The sequence below is a fragment of the Capricornis sumatraensis genome, chromosome 1 (genome assembly GCF_032405125.1).
Source record: "Capricornis sumatraensis isolate serow.1 chromosome 1, serow.2, whole genome shotgun sequence".
NCBI lineage: Eukaryota > Metazoa > Chordata > Mammalia > Artiodactyla > Bovidae > Capricornis > Capricornis sumatraensis.
In genome coordinates, this window is record NC_091069.1 from 23,559,469 (window position 1) to 23,577,853 (window position 18,385).

General features: G+C 42.9%; 1 protein-coding gene across 1 annotated transcript in view; it reads right to left on the reverse strand.

Annotated features, from left to right (window-relative positions):
• Positions 1–18,385, reverse strand: part of NBAS (NBAS subunit of NRZ tethering complex) — a 335,202-nt gene that overhangs the window by 8,305 nt on the left and 308,512 nt on the right. The window contains exons 49-51 of the mRNA XM_068975288.1: positions 14,716–14,855; positions 10,593–10,731; positions 4,226–4,354 (exon numbers count right to left, since the gene is read on the reverse strand). Coding sequence (XP_068831389.1) covers positions 4,226–4,354; positions 10,593–10,731; positions 14,716–14,855 — 408 coding nt within the window. The remainder of the gene's footprint in view (positions 1–4,225; positions 4,355–10,592; positions 10,732–14,715; positions 14,856–18,385) is intronic.

The following is an 18,385-nucleotide window of genomic DNA, read 5'->3' on the forward strand; positions in this document are numbered from 1 at the left end:
ATTTTTTTTTTTTTTTTTCCAGTAGGAAACATTACGTCACTGCCTGAACGTTACATCAGTCCCTGGACGGTGGAGACCACGGATGCAGAGGAATCTTGGAGATGGAGGGCCAAGTCTAACTAATACCTAGCTTAACCCTTGTGCTGTCCAAGGGCCAACTGTAAATATGTTAACCCAAGCATGCTTTCCTGAGAACCTTTAAAGCTCTCCCTCCAACCGAGACACTGGTCCCTGTGGGTGATGTTGGTAGGTTCTGGTGCCTTCATAGCAAAATCACAGGGACGAGAATCACATTTATTAACAACATGAAGGACTGTGATGTGGCAACAACTCCAGCGGGCAGGACTCAGGGCCACACATTCAAAGGATCCTTCATTCTGGAGGTGCTCTTTTGTGAGGGTTTTAAACCTGACAGGGCACCCAGGACTGGTCAGCTCCCAGCCTAGTTGGGCTCCATCAGGTTCTAGTGACTTGAGGCATTTGAAAGAGGAAGCCCTGTACGAGGCAAGCTGTCAGACCAGCTCTGTACTACTGTTTTCATTGCTGATATTATATGGTTCAAGATGCTTCAGCGAGTCCACTTCTCTACAGAGATAACCTTTTTCCAATATAAGAGAGCCTACCAGTTAGGTCAAAAGCAGCAGTGTGATTAAACACGGATGCTGAACGCTGGATTCGGGGCTTCAGTTTCAGCTCTGGCTGCTTGCTGGCTGTATGACCCCTGAGTTCCAGTGTTTTCATCTGTGAAACCAGAACAGTATCTTTACAGAGGATTATTAAAAAGGGAAAGTGAGGAAGGGCCTTTAATAACATCCAGCACAGTTGGTACTGGAAGACAGTTATTACTAGCATCAGGGAGGAACACTTAATTAGGTGCCAAAGGTCCTACACACTTCCATGAATGATTCTTTTAATAGGTACGTGGTCCAGGCCAGTCCCTGCGAGTGGGGACAGGTATGAGCAGCCCTGAAGAGGAGGAAACAGTAAGGCTACCATAAGTCTGAATTAGGAATTGGAAAATGTTGTAGTCCACGGAGCTATTATAAACACAGACCTGCTTTTATGAAATGAGTCAAGAGACTTCCACCTGGTAGAAACTATCCCCGAGAGGAGATTCAAACACATCATCAAGGCATATCCTTCTTGGAAAAAAAAGGTTTTGAAGGTAAGCTCTAAATCCCACTGAGGCTGACGGAGTGGGTGATCTGACAGTATGGACCCCACCAGGGTTTTAATTATTCACCAATGATATAATCCGTAAGGTCTTTCTATTTCTGGCCCAGGGAAGAGGCTGTTGGCCACTGGTAAGAAGGACACGCCAAACACCAGAGGTTTGCACTTTCAGAAAAGCTTAGAGAAGTGAACACCGCTATTGGAGGAGAAACCACTAAGGTCTCTGGCATCAGCATTTAAGCATCATCCTTTGAAACATGAACCCCTATAAAGCTGTCCGTATATTATGGCAAATACACACTGTCAGCAAGTGGGGGGAGGGTGCATTTTTTTGCCTGGATCCAGGCACTGTGTAAGAATGACTGACACCCATCAGACAAGTTTCTCTGAAAGCAATTTTTTTTTTTCCTTTTAGTATCAACAGGAACTATACTGCCAAGAACCATTAAGGGAGAAACAAGTTACTGATGAACTCAGGGTCGCCCACTAATGGGCAGAGTGAATAGCAAAATAAACACAAAAGAAGAAAACCAGCATCTTTCACATCGTATTTTTCACTACGAAACCAAGTATGATGTAAAATAGCTTGACAGGAGCCCTGCAAAAAGGCCCAGTGAAACTCTTCCCTTAGAAAAGGGTAACATGACTTTTTAATGGTGCTGGGAGAGCAATGATAAATCATAGTAATTTCTCTTCATGTATATCGTATTCTTGAAACGGCAAAATTACAGAGATGGAGAAGAGATGAGCAGCCTTCACTGGTTGCTGGGTGGGTAGGAGGGGGTGGCTGTGGCCACCAAGGGTGGCTGGGGGGTATCCTTGTCAGGAACTGTTCTGGATCCTAACTGTGGTCACATGAATCCCCATGTGACAATACTGCACAGAACTTTATACATGGACACACACAGACACATACAAGGGCACGTAAAACTGTGGAATCTGCATAAGGTCCAAAGATTGTATCTCTGCTAATGTCCTGGTTATAAGGATACTAGTCATGCAAAACGTCAACACTTTGAGAAACTGGGTGAAGGGTATAAAAAATCCTGCTGTGTTATTAACTCCAACTGAATGTGAGGTTAAAATTATCTCAAAATAAAAGTTAAAAAGTGTTTTAAAAATTGGAAAACTCAGCAACACTTTAGTTCCTTGGAGGATGCGAAATCGTCCATGAACACACGTGAAGGTCACAGATGGGCCAGCCTAACATGAGTGCTCATCTTAGTTCAGAGAAGTTACAAGTCAGTGTCATTACTGAATTCCCAGAAGGGTTTCAGTGGTAAGAAACCGACTCGCCTCAGCAATTTACACCTCTGGCTTTGATTTCTGTACCTGAAGGCCACAGGGGTTTCGAGTGTTTTCATCACAACTCCGGGTGAACCAGCCACAGTCGAAATGATTCAAGATCCAGAGTTTTAGCACAAGATTTCATATCAAATGTGCAGATAAAGTGTTACAAAGGCAAACTAGTACCATTTATAACTGAATTGGGTGTTGGCAACATTCCCGGTCAGTTTCTTATTTTGATAGTATGTGTGTGTTGGGGGGCGGTGAGGCAGTCAGCAGGGCTGGTTCACAGTTAGGGAGCTCCCCTTCTAATTGCAGTTCTGACTGATGCATTTGTGATAAAGAATCTTTACAATGAAAACTGATCTGTACTCTTATGGACTTCATGAGGGCATCAGTAACGCCCTACACAAGATGAATAGGGAAGAGCAATGTTTAATACATTACTGTTTTATTCTCAAAGGTGCCCATGGCAAGTTTTATTGGGAATACTTGAGTAACTTGAGTAGAGATACAAATACTGCGTACAAGGGTGGTGATGGAAGAAAAACACTGACAGCCTGCAGTTGATTTTCTCTAGCTCTCCCTTCTTCCTAATGGCTTCGATCTCCAATGAAAAATCAGCTAAGACAAAAAATCTTACTGCAGTTCTCAGTTTCTTGCAAATCCCAGTATTACACAACTTTTACTTTAGCGAGGCTACAGAGAGGCTACTGCTAGACAAGTGCCCTCAATTTCATACTTCAGCCTAGTTTCCAGAAAGGTCCCTGTTACGCTCAATTATCAATGATAATGAAAGGCATTTTAAAAAAATAAAATCTATAAAGAAACTTTCCATAATTTTGAAAATATGAATGAAGGCACAACAGTTTTCTCATCTTGTTCATTATGACTATTTCCACAGGCAATTATTTCCTGCTTTCTGCACCCTCTGTCATTAACAAAGCTATGAATCCAAGACATCTTTTCATCCATCTTGTCACTGTGCCTTTGCCCTAGGATTCACCTACCCTCTCTGGTCCCTAGAAGATACCCTCTTATATTGTTGTTCAAGCACACACATATACACTTCAGATGAAAGAGTGAGTGTCCCACAGAAGGACCACACAATGCAAATTCATTGAAACACAACTCTGAGCTATCTAAAGTGTAAAATTTAAAAAGGGAAGTGCAAGTTTCTTCCTTAAAAACATTATCTTCATGATAATAAGGCAGCCAGCCTGCAGGGAGAACTCTCTAGCCTCAGCACTGGCTCCCATTTCTACAAGCCAGGATGGGCTTCAGTGGCGGTGTCAGCTGCCGGAGGAAACTCAAGCTTGAGATTTCCGCTGGTGCCATTAACAGGATTCCTTCTCACCTTTAATTAGTGGATAACCAAACACATGCAGGCACAGAAAATCGGCCTGATGTCAGGAGCTCCTCGTCCCAGATTTCAAGTGGCAAGACTAGTCTGCTAGTGCCAGGCAGCTCTGAAATTTTCTTAAAGAGACTTGATATTCTGCTTCTCTAAAGAAACTGCGTCCTGATCTGGATTTGCATTCTTGGCACTAGATACACTCTGTGGTTCATGGGAGAAGCTTAGAAAATGTTTTGTCAACAAATATCTACTGCAAACCACAAATACCTACTGTAGACAAACAAACAGCTATCATGCTCAGAGTATAAGTAAAACAGTCCTGAGTAAATCACCATTGTTACTGATGAGAACCACAACACCAATGCATGTCTCTGCAAAGTAAGAATGAGTGAATTTGGTGAGGAGTACCTTAGCGATGGCGGTGATGTGGTCCAGGGCCATGGCGTGCAGACGTTCGTCCGGGCTTTCCAGGAGAAGCTTCAGAGATGGGAGCAGCAGGGCCTGACCAAGCAGGAGCGAGCACAGCTCCTTCACCCCCTGGAACCACAAGGGTGAGTTTGTGAGTGAGAAGGAAAGGGAATGCATCACAGCCCCAGCACGATCCTGGAGGCGTCTTTCCTCTCCTTTTCCTACGAGTGTGTGTGTGTGTGTGTGTGTGTGTGTCTCAGTGACTATGCAAAAGACACACAGGGGACCACCCTGATGTAGGGATGTAGGGTTTGGTATCTGCTTCACTCGATTCACCATCTTACTTGATAAAATCTTTCTGAGTATCACATATTCATCTACAATACTGCTATTTTAATGGCAGCATAGGATCCCAATGGATGGCTAGAGGGCTGGAATTTATTTTTCTGAACTCTCAGAGCCCTAGTTTCCTCCCAAGTAAAATGAAGGTAACTGTATCTACTGTTTTGTGTTTTGTGTGTGTGTGAGAATAAGTGTTAGTGAATAATGATGCTCAATGCTCAGCATCTACTAGATGCTTAACAACAAAAACTATTATTGATTGTTAATATTATCAAAAAGATCTAGTTATCATTCAGTATAACAAAGGAAATCGGCAATTTAAACATTTTAAAACCTGTTTATGGTTAACATCAAGACTTCTCAGGTGGCATGAGTCATAAAACACCTGCCTGCCAATGCAGGAGACACAAGAGACTCGGGTTAAACCCCTGGGGCAGGAAAATCCCCTGGAGTAGGAAGTGGCAACCACTCCAGTATTCTTCCTGGGAAATCCCATGGACGGAGGAGCCTGGTGGGCTACAGTCCATGGGCCTGCAAAGAGTCAGAAACGACTGAGCAACTGAACTGAATGCTTGATATACTCAAGATGTTCCTTCTTCATGAAAACTATCTGTGGTCCAGAAAAATGAAAATGTATTCAGATCACCACAGATGTATTTTAATTTTGTTTACAGCTCTTTTTCATACTGGCTGAATCTGTCATCAGAGAGCGGCCTTTTCTATAAGACAAATATAATAATCCTTCACAACAAGAGTATAAAACTGTAGAAAATAAATTTTCAAGCTACTTCTCTCTGCCCAGTTGCATGTTCCCTTGGTGTCCTGATTTTAGCTGTAAAGAACAGAACACTTGGATCGAAGACCAGACAATGAGTGCAACCTCATTACATAAAGCAAGGGTTGTTTTTGAAAGAACACAGAATCACTGCCCTGTGCAGGACTGATGGATCCTGCTACTCTTGAGCCACCCCAACAGTAGCATCTCAAAGAAGAAAAACTCACATTCATGGTATTTTCATAATTATTTTAGGTTATTACAAAGAGCGGATACAATAAGGCTGACATAATGAAGCTCCTATTTAAAGTCTGGGGTAAAGGTCTCTTTGGAATTCCTTTCAGGATCTTTTTTCAGTGTGCACCCAGCAGGCCACTGCTGGAAACCAGACTGGAAGACTGTGCCACATAAGATCAATACTGGCAGGGAAACAGTTCTGCCAAATGCGGGCTTCAAACATGGATTCCAATTCAGAAAAGAGCTCTGTGTGCCTTAAAGCACATGCGGCACACACAGGGGTCTCACCCAGCATCTGGGCCAAAGAGAAATGTGGATGTTTAACCTGGGATGCCAAAACCTGCAGAAACCATTTGGGAAGATGAAATATAAACTCGGGTGTGTAGCAGTCGAGCCCAAACAGCACTGACCTGCTTCCTCTGCCCACCTCCCTGGAACCATGGCTCCCTTTCACCATCCTGCACAGTTCATGAAAAGCAGCGCCCAGGAGGGCTTCCTCCCATCCTGGGACGCTCTGCATTCGCGCTGTCCCACAGGGCAGCTGAGGACCACGTAGGGCTTGTGAGCATCTGAGATGTGGCTAGCGCCACTGAGAAACTACACTTTGAATTTCATCCCATTTTGCTTAAACTTAATTTTAGTACCCACATGTGGCCTGGGGCTACCAGCAGGGAGCACTGGGCTCTCACAGACCGCTGGGTGTTCACAGACGATGGATATAACCTCCGCTGTCTCTCTGTGCGATCAACTCCCAACTCATCCTTAGGTCTCAATTTACATAGGCACAGGAAAACCCTATTTCCCACGGCAGCACCTCTGATGGCCCAGGTTTGCCACTCCTACTCCTGGCTCTACTTCGTCAGGTATTTCCTACATTATCTGTCACCTTGTATTACTGTGATCATTCATCTATCTGCCTCATTTGAGGGCAAGAAGGTTTTTCCTTCTCTCTATTCCAAACTTGCTTGCTATTTGAAAAAAAATGTTAGTTGCTCAGTCGTGTTCAATTCTTTGCAATCTCACTGACTGTAGCCCACCAGGCTCCTCTGTCTATGGGATTCTCCAGGCAAGACTACCGGAGTGGGTAGCCTGTTGCTTCTTCAGGGCATCTTCCCAACCCAGGGACCAAACCTGGGTCTCGCTCACTGCAGGCAGATTCTTTACCATCTGAGCCACCAGGGAAGCCTCAAATTATCTGTATTATTTCCCTCTCTTAACACTCATATTTACTTATAAGCTATCAGAAATTGGTTAACAGGTTATTTTTCAGGAACTGGCAATATTCAGAATAAGCATATCACTAAGCTGATCTTAGCTTCAATGAAAAATTTATGGCAATCACCTTTATATCCTGTTGTGCAGGCATAATGGCTAGTACCCCACAGCCAGATAAGGACACCCAGGAATGGAAGAATTCATTTTATGAGAGCTACTCAGTGTTTTTTTTTTTTTTTTTTATCTCAGTTACTGTTAAGTACTATACTATACTCATCAGGCATCTTCCCCTGTGTTACAAGAGGACAGTTTATTAGGATGTTTACAGAGGGATTTAGAGAGCTACAGGAAAGGTGAAAGGAGCAAAGAGAACCATAAAACCCCTTGCAAGACACTTTCACAGCTCAAGCTCTCTGGCCATCAGGACACAGAACAACAGCAAGAGGAGTAGCTGGGCAGGGCCCCAAGCCCGGCCAGAGTCCTGCAGGCCAGTCCCCACTGTGGACTGGGATTCGGGGGGATGCCCTGGGCCCTGTGCCTGATGGTTGTTGGAGAAGCGAGACTGGTCCACCAGCAGTCCTTGCCTCCTCTTGTCCTTGCCTCCTGCTGGCCCGGTGGGTATCTAGCACCTAAAGGTGTGCCAGGGCCCGCAGCAAGGGCATCATTGATTCTAAAAATCAAGCTCTTGATGTCATCAGAAGTGCCTCAACCATGAGAGTGAACAATCACACTAAGAAGTAGAAGGGGGGTCGCCCAGGCAGCGGACGCTCACGCACCCAGCCAAGGCATCTGCAACCCTAGTTCTCTCCGTGCTTCCACACAGACCCTCGGGAGCTGCCACAAATAGCTGTGATGTGGAATTTTAAATCTAAATGCCAAGAGCTCGTTTTATGCCGAGTTGCCAATTTCCTGTTCTACAGATCCGCCACTCCTGAGAATGGTTCATGTATTGCCATGGATACAAGCCGGGAAGGAGGATGCCTAACTTTCAAGACTGGGGGACATGTGACCTGTGCAAGACAGCAACTTTTATCTTTCTGGTCATATTTGCCATCGGCACAACCACCAGGGCCATAAGTAAACAAGTACCATGAGCAGCAGCAGGCAGTCATGAAAAGTCATAAAGTAAAAAAAAAAAAAAAACTCTACATATGGGAACTTGGTGGGAGGGATGGGAAACAGGGATGATGGAAAAAGTAAGCTCCTTTAAGTCCTGTCGGAGATAATTAGAGCATCGCATTCCACACACCATGCACCGGGGCAACCAAAGGTACTGGCGTAAAAGAAGAGTCATGGATACTTTTACTGCCAGTGATGTTAAATCTTACAGAAGTCTGAAATGAGACGAAGTGATTTCCAAAGGTGGGAAAATAAACAACACATCTCCATTTTGTCATCACACTGTTCCTTCCTTTGTAACAATTCTAATTCACATTTCAGCACATTTAGTGATTAATACAAACAGAGGATTTGCAAAGTTCCTTCAATCATGGCATCCTTAGGGGGAAAAAAAAAATCTATATACGTACCCAATTAAAACACAGAGCAGCACAAGAAAAATGAAAAAAAAAAAAAAAGGCACTGTGGCAAAAGAACTCTTGATAAGGATCTTTCATCTCATCAAATTACATCAGAGAGGGGATAATGATCAGCTTCAAAATGGGGAGCAATACAGCACTTTACTCCTCACCCCAAGAGAATGATGGGCTCGTGGGAGGCAGTGGACTACATGCTGAGGATGAAGGAGAGAACAGACAGCCTCGGCTCACACTCCACCCAGGACTGGAGACCTTGCAGAACAGACGGAATGAGAGCCCCCTCTGACATCATGGGGTCTGACCCCTTGTTTCAGAGATGAGAGAATGGAGGTCCAGTGACATGAAATAATGTCTTCCTAACCTAGATTCAGTATCACTGATGGTAGGACACTTCTGGCGTCTGGAGTTGACCCAACAGAGTGCGATCTCAGCTCACGTGAAGGCAAAGATGAAAAGCACGTTATTTATTCAGCCTGCTGTGGGTAACTAGCTGTGTTCAGTCCTCACTCTGCAGTCTCCTGAATCCTGCCTTGACGGAAGCAGAGATGCTGCAGCCACGGTTCCCATTCTCCGGGTGCTCACAACAGAGCAGAGCCAACCACCAGTCAAGAGGGCGTGGACACAAGGAAACCACAGGCTATCGGAGCAAGGGGGGCTGCTTTTTGGTGTTGGTATTTGAATTATTTAAGAGAACAATTTTGTCATTCTGGTGGTTGAAGACATCTTCAAACAGACTCAATATTTTAAATTCAATCAAAAAACACTTAGCCAGTCCTTCATTCAGAAAACAATTCATTAAGTGTGCATTCATAATGAGAACATTTTCCTTGCCTGATTACAATGAAAATTCAAAGAATCATATTTACAATTTCATTTTCAAGTTTATCTCCTATGTGGTAAAAACTCAAAAATCAATTAATCAACTTAATGCCATTATTTAGATGCTTAAATGTAATTCGTAGATTGCTCAAATAATATATTGCTGAGGCCAGATCCACGGCAGGGGCTGTAGCTAATATGTGCTTATTTTAGAATGTAAATATATAAAAAAATATATATATATGTTTGGCTTCTAGGAGACTTGGGTTTGATCCCTGGGTTGGAAAGATTCCCTGGAGAAGGGCATGTCAATCCACTCTGGTATTCTGGCCTAGAGAATTCCATGAACAAAGGAGCCTGGCAGGCTGCAGTCCATTAGGTCACACAGAGTTGGACACAACTGGAGTGACTAAGCAGCAGCATATAAATATATACAACATAAATATCTCTGGGACAGTTGTGTTATGGGACCAAATAGAGAACACAGGTCAACATGTGTTTTTACCATGTTTACAGAGAATAAATATTGTGGTTATATAATGTTATTACAATGATGTCAAAAAGTATATGAAAACCAAGAGTAGCTGGTTACCTGCCAAGGAACACTAATGTAACCACTAACTGGCCTGGGTCAGGCAGACACGACACTTGAACTACCATGACCTCTTGCAACAGAAACTTGAGTTAGACATAAGTTCAGTTCAGTCGCTCAGTCGTGTCTGACTCTTTGCGACCCCATGAACGGCAGCACGCCAGGCCTCCGTGTCCATCACCAACTCTCGGAGTTCAAATCGAGTCCGTGATGCTGTCCAGCCATCCCATCCTGGGTCGTCCCCTTCTCCTCCTGCCCCCAATCCTTCTCAGCATCAGAGTCTTTTCCAATGAGTCAACTCTTCACATGAGGTGGCCAAAATACTGGAGTTTCAGCTTTAGCATCATTCCTTCCAAAGAAATCCCAGGGTTGATCTCCTTCAGAATGGACTGGTTGGATCTCCTTGCAGTCCAAGGGACCCTCAAGAGTCTTCTCCAACACCACAGTTCAAAAGCATCAATTCTTCAGCGCTCAGCCTTCTTCAGAGTCCAACTCTCACATCCATACATGACTACTGGAAAAACCATAGCCTTGACTAGATGGACCTTAGTCGGCAAAGTTAGACATAAAAGGGCATCCAAAAAAAAAAAAAAAAAAAACCAGAAAACTGGGTTCTACTGTGGGACTTGTGAAAAGAAACCACTTCAGAGCTCCAACGAAGAGAAAAAGACCTCAAAGCATCCTTTCAGCACTGCTCTTCTTCAGTTGATCTGTTACAGATTACGCGCTTTACCTACCGGTAACTTAGGCAAAACATTACCCAAGCACAGTTGCTGATACTGCTTCTAATAAAGAGGTGGGGAAGGAAAGGGATGACCCCCAGCAAAGCCACTTGAAGCATCCACTCACCTCGGCAGGCAGCATCTGCTCGGTGTTATACAGAGAGCGGCAGAGTTTCAAAACTTCATTCCCCAGCCCTTCCTTGTTCTCTGTCGTACATCTGGTGAGCATCACTGTGGCCAGTCTCACCCACGGATTATTGGTCACGCTGGTTTGAAGGGAGAAAAATGCAAGCATTTGAAACAATGAGACTTAGTATGATTGCGGTAAGAAATTTAAAAATAGAAAAGAAATCCCACTTGTTCAAGTAAAATGCTTTTGGTAAACTGTAATCATAGTCAGGATGATGCGTTTCCTCCTGTATCCCTTGGAGAAAAGACCCCATCAAACAGAGGGAAGAGCTTGCTGAAGCGTAGACAAGCGCCCAGAAGCATGGGGGCCGTGGCTAGACACTGACCAGCACAGGCGGTTCAAAGCCCAGCCATTCGGGCTGACATTCCGGCTCCCTGGCTACTTGGGTGACTCAACAGAGATGACTAAAACACTCTCAGCCTGGTTATATGCTTATTGGGGGGGGGGGGGCAGCGCCACCCAACTTCTCTGGGCCTCGGTTCTTTTCACTGTGAAAAAGCGATTTAATGTTTTCCTTGCATCACTTAATGAATGGTGCTTATTATGTGAAGTGTCACTCTTGATAGCAGGCACCTCTTACTTATTCTTCTTATTTCTGAGACGTAAAAGCACAAAAGTTTGTCTTTTGTTTCCCTTCTCTGGCTACCACTACTCTGAATTCATAAAAAAATCACGATTTATATTTCAAGAAACAACTAAAGGGTACATTCATTCTGGGGTACTGATTTACTTACAACATTGTACAATAATTTTACTATTTATCAAGAGTTTGTTGCCTCATTAAAGCACAGCTATAGCTTCTAAACAATGAGCACCCAAGGATGGTCCCTCCCTCGAAAGAACTTCATTGTTTGTGCCAGAGAAAAACATCAAGTGCAACAACAAGGGGACGCCACAAAACTAGCCTCTGGCAAAGCCTTTGTGTCTCAGCTCAAACTAACAACCTGTGAGGACAAAGGATGCTGCTTATTTCATGGTACAAACAAAGCCGGGGAGAGTGTCTGGTTGATGGAGGAAGAGTCTTCAGACACTCGGGACTCACCCTCTGCTTTCCTCTCTCAAGTCTGGACCCAGCTCCCCAGGGGTTTTCCATAACAGGCTGCCTCTGGGCAGCAAAAATGCTGCTTCGTCAACACAACGCATCCAGTGGTTTTGACAACTATCAGAATGGAATTTCCACCAGCCAGCTGTGGCACTCTGGAGGAACACTATGGATCTTCCTGAATACAAATCTATTATGCTTTCCTCATATGGATACGAGGGCCTGCAAGGGACTAAAACTAAAAATCCGAAGTTGGGACTGGTAAATCAGCAGTCATGTGGATCAAGCTCAGTCTTCAACTGTGAACTTGACTGTGTTGACTGGCGACATTCAGCCGGTGCCACGCAATCGTTCCTTCCCGCTCCACTCCCCTGTTTCGGTTGCGTCAAAAGTGCTACAGCCTAGAGTCATACGTTGGGTTGTCTGGGGGAAAAAAGTACTCAAAAGTACTTTAAAGTACCTGTTTCAGGTATTCCATCATACATTCTTACTGTATGATGAGCCAGGAACGAAGCAGAAACAGACTTATCACTTTGTTATCTCTAGGTAGAGACATAGGTGGTACGAGGATTAAGTGGATCGCTAATGCTTGGTTATGATACTCAGGACTGGTCCTAATGCTAATGATCTCATAAAGGAGGTTAGCAAAACACAGGATAGAAATTTACATGTTTCACAAAGGACTACCAAAGTGAGTAGTTTTCTTTGAAAACGAACCTCTTTTTGTTTATAAATACATTCATTAAATGTTTTAAATGCAGTAAATGTTTTAAGAGAAGCTGAGCTTGTTTCTTGCAGGTGAGTAACTTGAGATGGTCGGTGTTCCAAAAGTAACAAAAACTGCAGAAACAAAGTTAACTAATCTACCAGAAGTTATATTTTGGATTTGAAAAATTCTCTCTAGACTAAGAGATTCCTTTTGAGAGTATGAAGAAATCTGTAATTCAACCCTAATGATTTTCTGAAAAAGTGAAGCTGTACTGACAGTCTAAACCAGTGGGCCCACCTCTGTACCCCATTACCATCTCCTAAGAGCTGCTGAAAAGTTGATGCTCAGGTCCTGTGAGTTGGACTCAGAGAGTCAAGCATGGGACTCTGCTTTTAACAAGTACCCTCAGGTCCTGAGGCTGCTCTGCCCAGATAATTGGGGACCGAATGGAAATACTGTTTCAAGGGATGGTCACAAGAAAAACTAGTTTCTTTGACATGAGAATTTGTACTTCAGAGTTTCAAAGAGTGAAGGGAAGAACCTACTCTCAAAATCGGCATGTCAGCCTGCCACTGCGGCCACAGAAGATGGAGATCTAACAGCTGCTGCCTGCCCTTATGGAAACACTTGGTTAAAAATGCAAACCACAACACCCCTCTCTTCCGTTTGCTTCATAAATTCCTAACGATCTCATCCGCGGGGGGGAGGCCTGCCTAGATGTTCCTTAGCAGTCCTAAACTGCACACGGAATAATCTATTTTCAAGAAAGCATCCTGCAATGTCTGAAGTGGGGAGACGTATGCTGGTCTGGGTGCACAGAGCACTCGCTGACACGGGAGGAACGCAAAGATGAGGCCTGCCCCAGGCATTTGGATCAGACACGGGAACTCTCAATTTCTGCCAGCAAGGAGCAGTGGTTCATGACAGGCAGCATATGTGCTCAGAGGAGATCTGGCCACGTCTTCCATAGGAACCCGTGGCTGATAGCACAAAGACTATCCTTGCATGTGACTGACTACTCCACATGGCTCCAATCTCAGTATGACACGGAGGAGACCGCATGGGCTGAAGGTTCCAGCAGCTGTTGGAACTCAGCCTCCTCCACCTCGGGGCCAGGTGATGCCTGACGTTATTTAACTTCTGAGCTTCCATTTTCTCATTATAAAATTAGATAACATCACCTTCCTGCAGTAGCTTTGCTGTGTGAAGTGATAATACATGTCAACTGCACATAACACTACGTGCTGTCAAAAAACGGGAATTAGAGATTTATTCCCCATGGATTTTCAAATTAGCATTGTAAGCCATGTTAAAAGAACATCAAAACATTTTTGGGTAAAAATGTGTGTGTGTGTTAGTCACTCAGTCATGTCTGACTCTTTGTAACACCATGGACTGTAGCCTGCCAGGCTATTCTGTCCATAGGATTCTCCAGGCAAGAATACTGGAATGGGTTGCCATTCCCTTCTCCAGGGGATCTTGTCAACCCAGGGACTGAACTGGGGTCTCCTACATTGCAGGCAGATTCTTTACTGTCTGAGCCACCAGGGAAGCTTTGTTGATATCCTTAACCAGATGTTATTATCAAGCATTGTCTCTATTTCTAAATGAAATATTTGTGTTTAGGGCTATGGAGAAATGGAAAGAAACCACGATATTTCAAGAAAAATAATTCTAATTTCATCTAAAGGCTAATACTGATATTATATCCTTCTTTCATTGGCTCTTCTGCAGGTACTGATTTTTTTAAACCTAGAATCTAGACAAAAGAAGTCTACCTTTAATGAATCTGGGTCAGTTGCGGGGAGGTAGATGAACCTAGAGTCTCTTATACAGAATGAAGCAAGTCATGAAGAGAAAAACAAATATCATATATTAATACCTATATATGGAATCTAGGAAAATGGTATTGATGAATCTAGCAGCATATGAACTTGTGGACACAGCGGGGGAAGGTGAGGGTGGGATGAATTGAGAGAGTAATACTGACATATATACACCATCATGTGTAAAACTGTTATGTGGGAAGCTGCTAAATAACACAGGGAGCCCAGCCTGGTTCTCTGTAATAACCCAGAAGGGTGGGATGGGGGAAGGGGACAGAGGCGCAGGTGGGAAGGGATATACATACATACATACATACATATATATACACATATATGTGTATATATATGTATGTATATATACTTATGACTGAATCGAATTATTGTACAGTAGAAACCAACATAAAATTGCAAAGTACTTTTCTGCCAATTGAAAAACAAAAAAAAAATTTTTAATAAGAAGTCTACTTGTATGTTAATACTCACGTGTACTCCCGTTTCATAGGTGGCCAAGCCTGCAGGAGCAAAACCAGGTGCTGGAATTCCCCCTCCTGGTGACTGGCCTCCAGGAGCTCCATGAAGAGCTCACAGCGCTTCTCTTCATCCTCGACATCAGATACATCCACCTGGAAAGGGAACACATACCTGAAACCCATGGCAAAGGCTTCTGGATTGCTTTCCAGAAAAACTCAAATTGGATTATTTGATTAAATGCTCTTTCAGAAATTTTTACAAACTGTCAACAACGCCTAACTTTACTCCCCCAAAACCTTCAAAAGCTCTACGTTTTACCCAATTTCAAACATTTATGTTAAACGTTGCTTAGAATGAAGTCATAGGAAGGTTCTCCATATTCTTTACCAAAATAAATTCAAAAAAGTAGGTTTTCATAGAACTGACTTATTTGCATTCAATGTATGTCATTTAAAAATACAGTTCAGTTTCACTTGAGATTATAGCAGTTCATCATACTCAATGTCAGCCAATAAATTATCCTGTCATTGCTTCATACTGTCCAAAATATTTCTGTAATTGAAAATTCAAGACTTTATTCAAGTACATTTGGGGCTTTCCAGGTGGTTCAGTTGCAAAGACTCCACCTGGCAATGTGGGAAGCACAGGAGACAGGGGTCCAATCCCTGGGTTGGGAAGATCCCCTGCAGGAGGGCATGGCAATCTACTCCAGTATTCTTGCCTAAAAAATCCCATGGATAGAGAAGCCTTGTGACATGACTGAGCAACTGAGCACACACAAAGCATATATGACAAGGAAATTTTTTGCTATATATCAAAGGATTGATAAAATATCTTTTATATCACAGCTCCATTTCTAAAGAAGTCTGTCAATTAAAAACTATTTTTTCCTCCCACTGAATAACCTAATAATACTTCTTTTACATTAAGGCCGTCCTCATATCGCCAACACCTCTGTCAAGAAAATACTTGCTCTTTTAAGCTAGAAAGCAGTTTTAAATATAAAGAAAGCCAAAAGCTGGTTCTCCTGTTTCCTAGCCTCTCTTAAAACACATCCTCTGTATTTGGGTATGTAAGACTCAAGATGATACCTTGCAAGGATAATGAGAAGGGATGTTACCTATATATTTGCTAAACTGCCTGTACTAGTGCATGTTCCCAAAACATTTGATTTGATGGTCATCCCAGCTCTGATCCTGAGCACCTACCTGAAAAAGCTATACTATGAATTCTAAATTTTCACAAAAGTTGATATGTACCATGTAATTACTGCTAATTACTACAGAGAGTCTTGACACAGTAACCAGTCAGATCCTTCAAAACCTGACCCATGTAATTCTTGCACAGAGTAACAACTAATAACCCCGAAACTTCCTCTAGTTTCTGAAATAATTTTACAGTACAGTCAGTCAGTTGATCCTTATAACCGTCTTGTATGGAGAACAACACAGGTATTACTAACGTCGATTAACAGATGAAGCAGGCTTGTCCGTCCTGGTAACATGGCTAGCAAGTGGCAGAGCCAATATATAATTATGCTCAGATCAGGATGTTCTGAAACTAGAGGACTCGGTAAGCTAGAGAAGCTTTGAATTATTTAAATTAGTGGTCTAATGGGGAATTTGGCAACATTTTCTTGCCTATTTATAAAGAAATGTTAAAAAAACAAATCCTCTCAAAGTCATAGCATCCATTTGTCATTACCTGACCTCACCACCTGCAACTCCTCTCCAGCCTCGGGGCCTCGTGGGTGCTCTGTGTATTCATCGTCCCTGCTTCCACCTCAGGAACTTTGATCTCCTTCCACTGCCTGGTACATTCTTGCTTCAACACCTGCATGGCTCATTCCTTTTCTTCAAATCTCTCAAATGTCACCTTATTAGGGAATGCACTGCATAACTGTCCCTGCTAAACTAGCGTTCACCCACCCCATTTCTCTCCCTCACTTTAGATTCCTTCTTAGCACTTAAAAGTTTGTGACATATTAACGTAATTATTTGAGAAAACAGAAACATTTGTTTGCTGGTTTATCCCCACTACTTAAAATAATGCCTGATAGAGAGTAAATGAACAATAGTGATTAAGTGAAAGGCAAAGAAAGTGGAAAAGGAAAGATATACCCATTTGAATGCAGAGTTCCAAAGAATAACAAGGGGAGATAAGAAAGCCTTCTTCAGTGATCAATGCAAAGAAATAGAGGAAAATAATAGAAAGGGAAAGTCTATAGATCTCTTCAAGAAAATCAGAGATACCAAGGGAATATTTCATGCAAAGATGGGCACAATAAAGGACAGAAACGGTATGGACCTAACAGAAACAGAAGATACTAAGAAGAGGTGGCAAGAATTCACAGAAGAACAATACAAAAAAGATCTTAATGACCCAGATAACCATATGGGGTGATCAATAGCCTAGAGCCAGACATTTTGGAGTGCGAAGTCAAGTGGGCCTTAGCATCACTACAAACAAAGCTAGTGGAGGTGATGGAATTCCAGCTAAGCTATCTAAATTCCTAAAAAAATGATGCTGTTAAAGTGTTGCACTCAATATGCCAGCAAATTTGGAAAACTCAGCAATGGCCACAGGACTGAAAAAGGTCAGTTTTCATTCCAATCCCAAAGAAAGGCAGTGCAAATGTTCAAACTACCACACAATTGCACTCATGTCACATGCTATCAAAGTAATGCTCAAAATTCTCCAAATGAGGCTTCAACGGTATGTGAAGCAAGAACTTCCAGATGTTCAAGCTGGATTTAGAAAAGGCAGAGGAACAAAAGATCAAATTGCCAACATCCACTGGATCATAGAGAAAGCATGAGAATTCCAGAAAAACATCTACTTCTGCTTCACTGACTACGCTAAGGCCTTTGATTGTGTGGATCACAACAAACTGGAAAATTCTTCAAGAGATGGGAATACCAGACCACCTTATCTGGCTCCTGAGAAACCTGTATGCAGATCAAGTAGCAACAGTTAGAACCAGACATGGAAAAATGGACTAGATAAAAATTGGGAAAGGAGTACATCAAGGTTGTATATTGTCACCCTGCTTATTTAACTTATATGCAGAGTACATCATGTGAAATGCTGAGCTGGATGAAGCCCAAGCTGGAATCAAGATTGCCAGGAGAAATATCAATAACCTCAGCTATGCAGATGACACCACCCTTATGGCAGAAAGTGAAGAAGCACTAAAGAGCCTCTTGATGAAAGTGAAAGAGGAGCGTAAAAAGCTAGCTTAAAACTCAACAACATTCAAAAAACTAAGATCATGGTATCTGGTCCCATCACTTCATGGCCAATAGATAGGGAAACAATGGAAACAGTGAGAGACTATTTTCTTGGGCTTCAAAATCACTGTAGACGGTGACTGCAGCCGTGAAATTAAAAGATGCTTGCTCCTTCAAAGAAAAGCTCTGACCAACCTAGACAGCATATTAAAAGCCAGAGACATTACTTTGCCAACACAGGTGCGTCTAGTCAAAGCTAAGGTTTTTCCAGTAGTCATGTATGGATGTGAGAGTCTGACCATAAAGGAGGCTGAGAGATGAAGAATTGATGCTTTTGAACTGTGGTGTTGGATAAGACTCTGAGAATCCCTGCAAGGAGATCAAACCAGACAATCCTAAAGGAAATCAACTCTGACTATTCACTGGAAGGACTGATGCTGAAGCTCCAATAC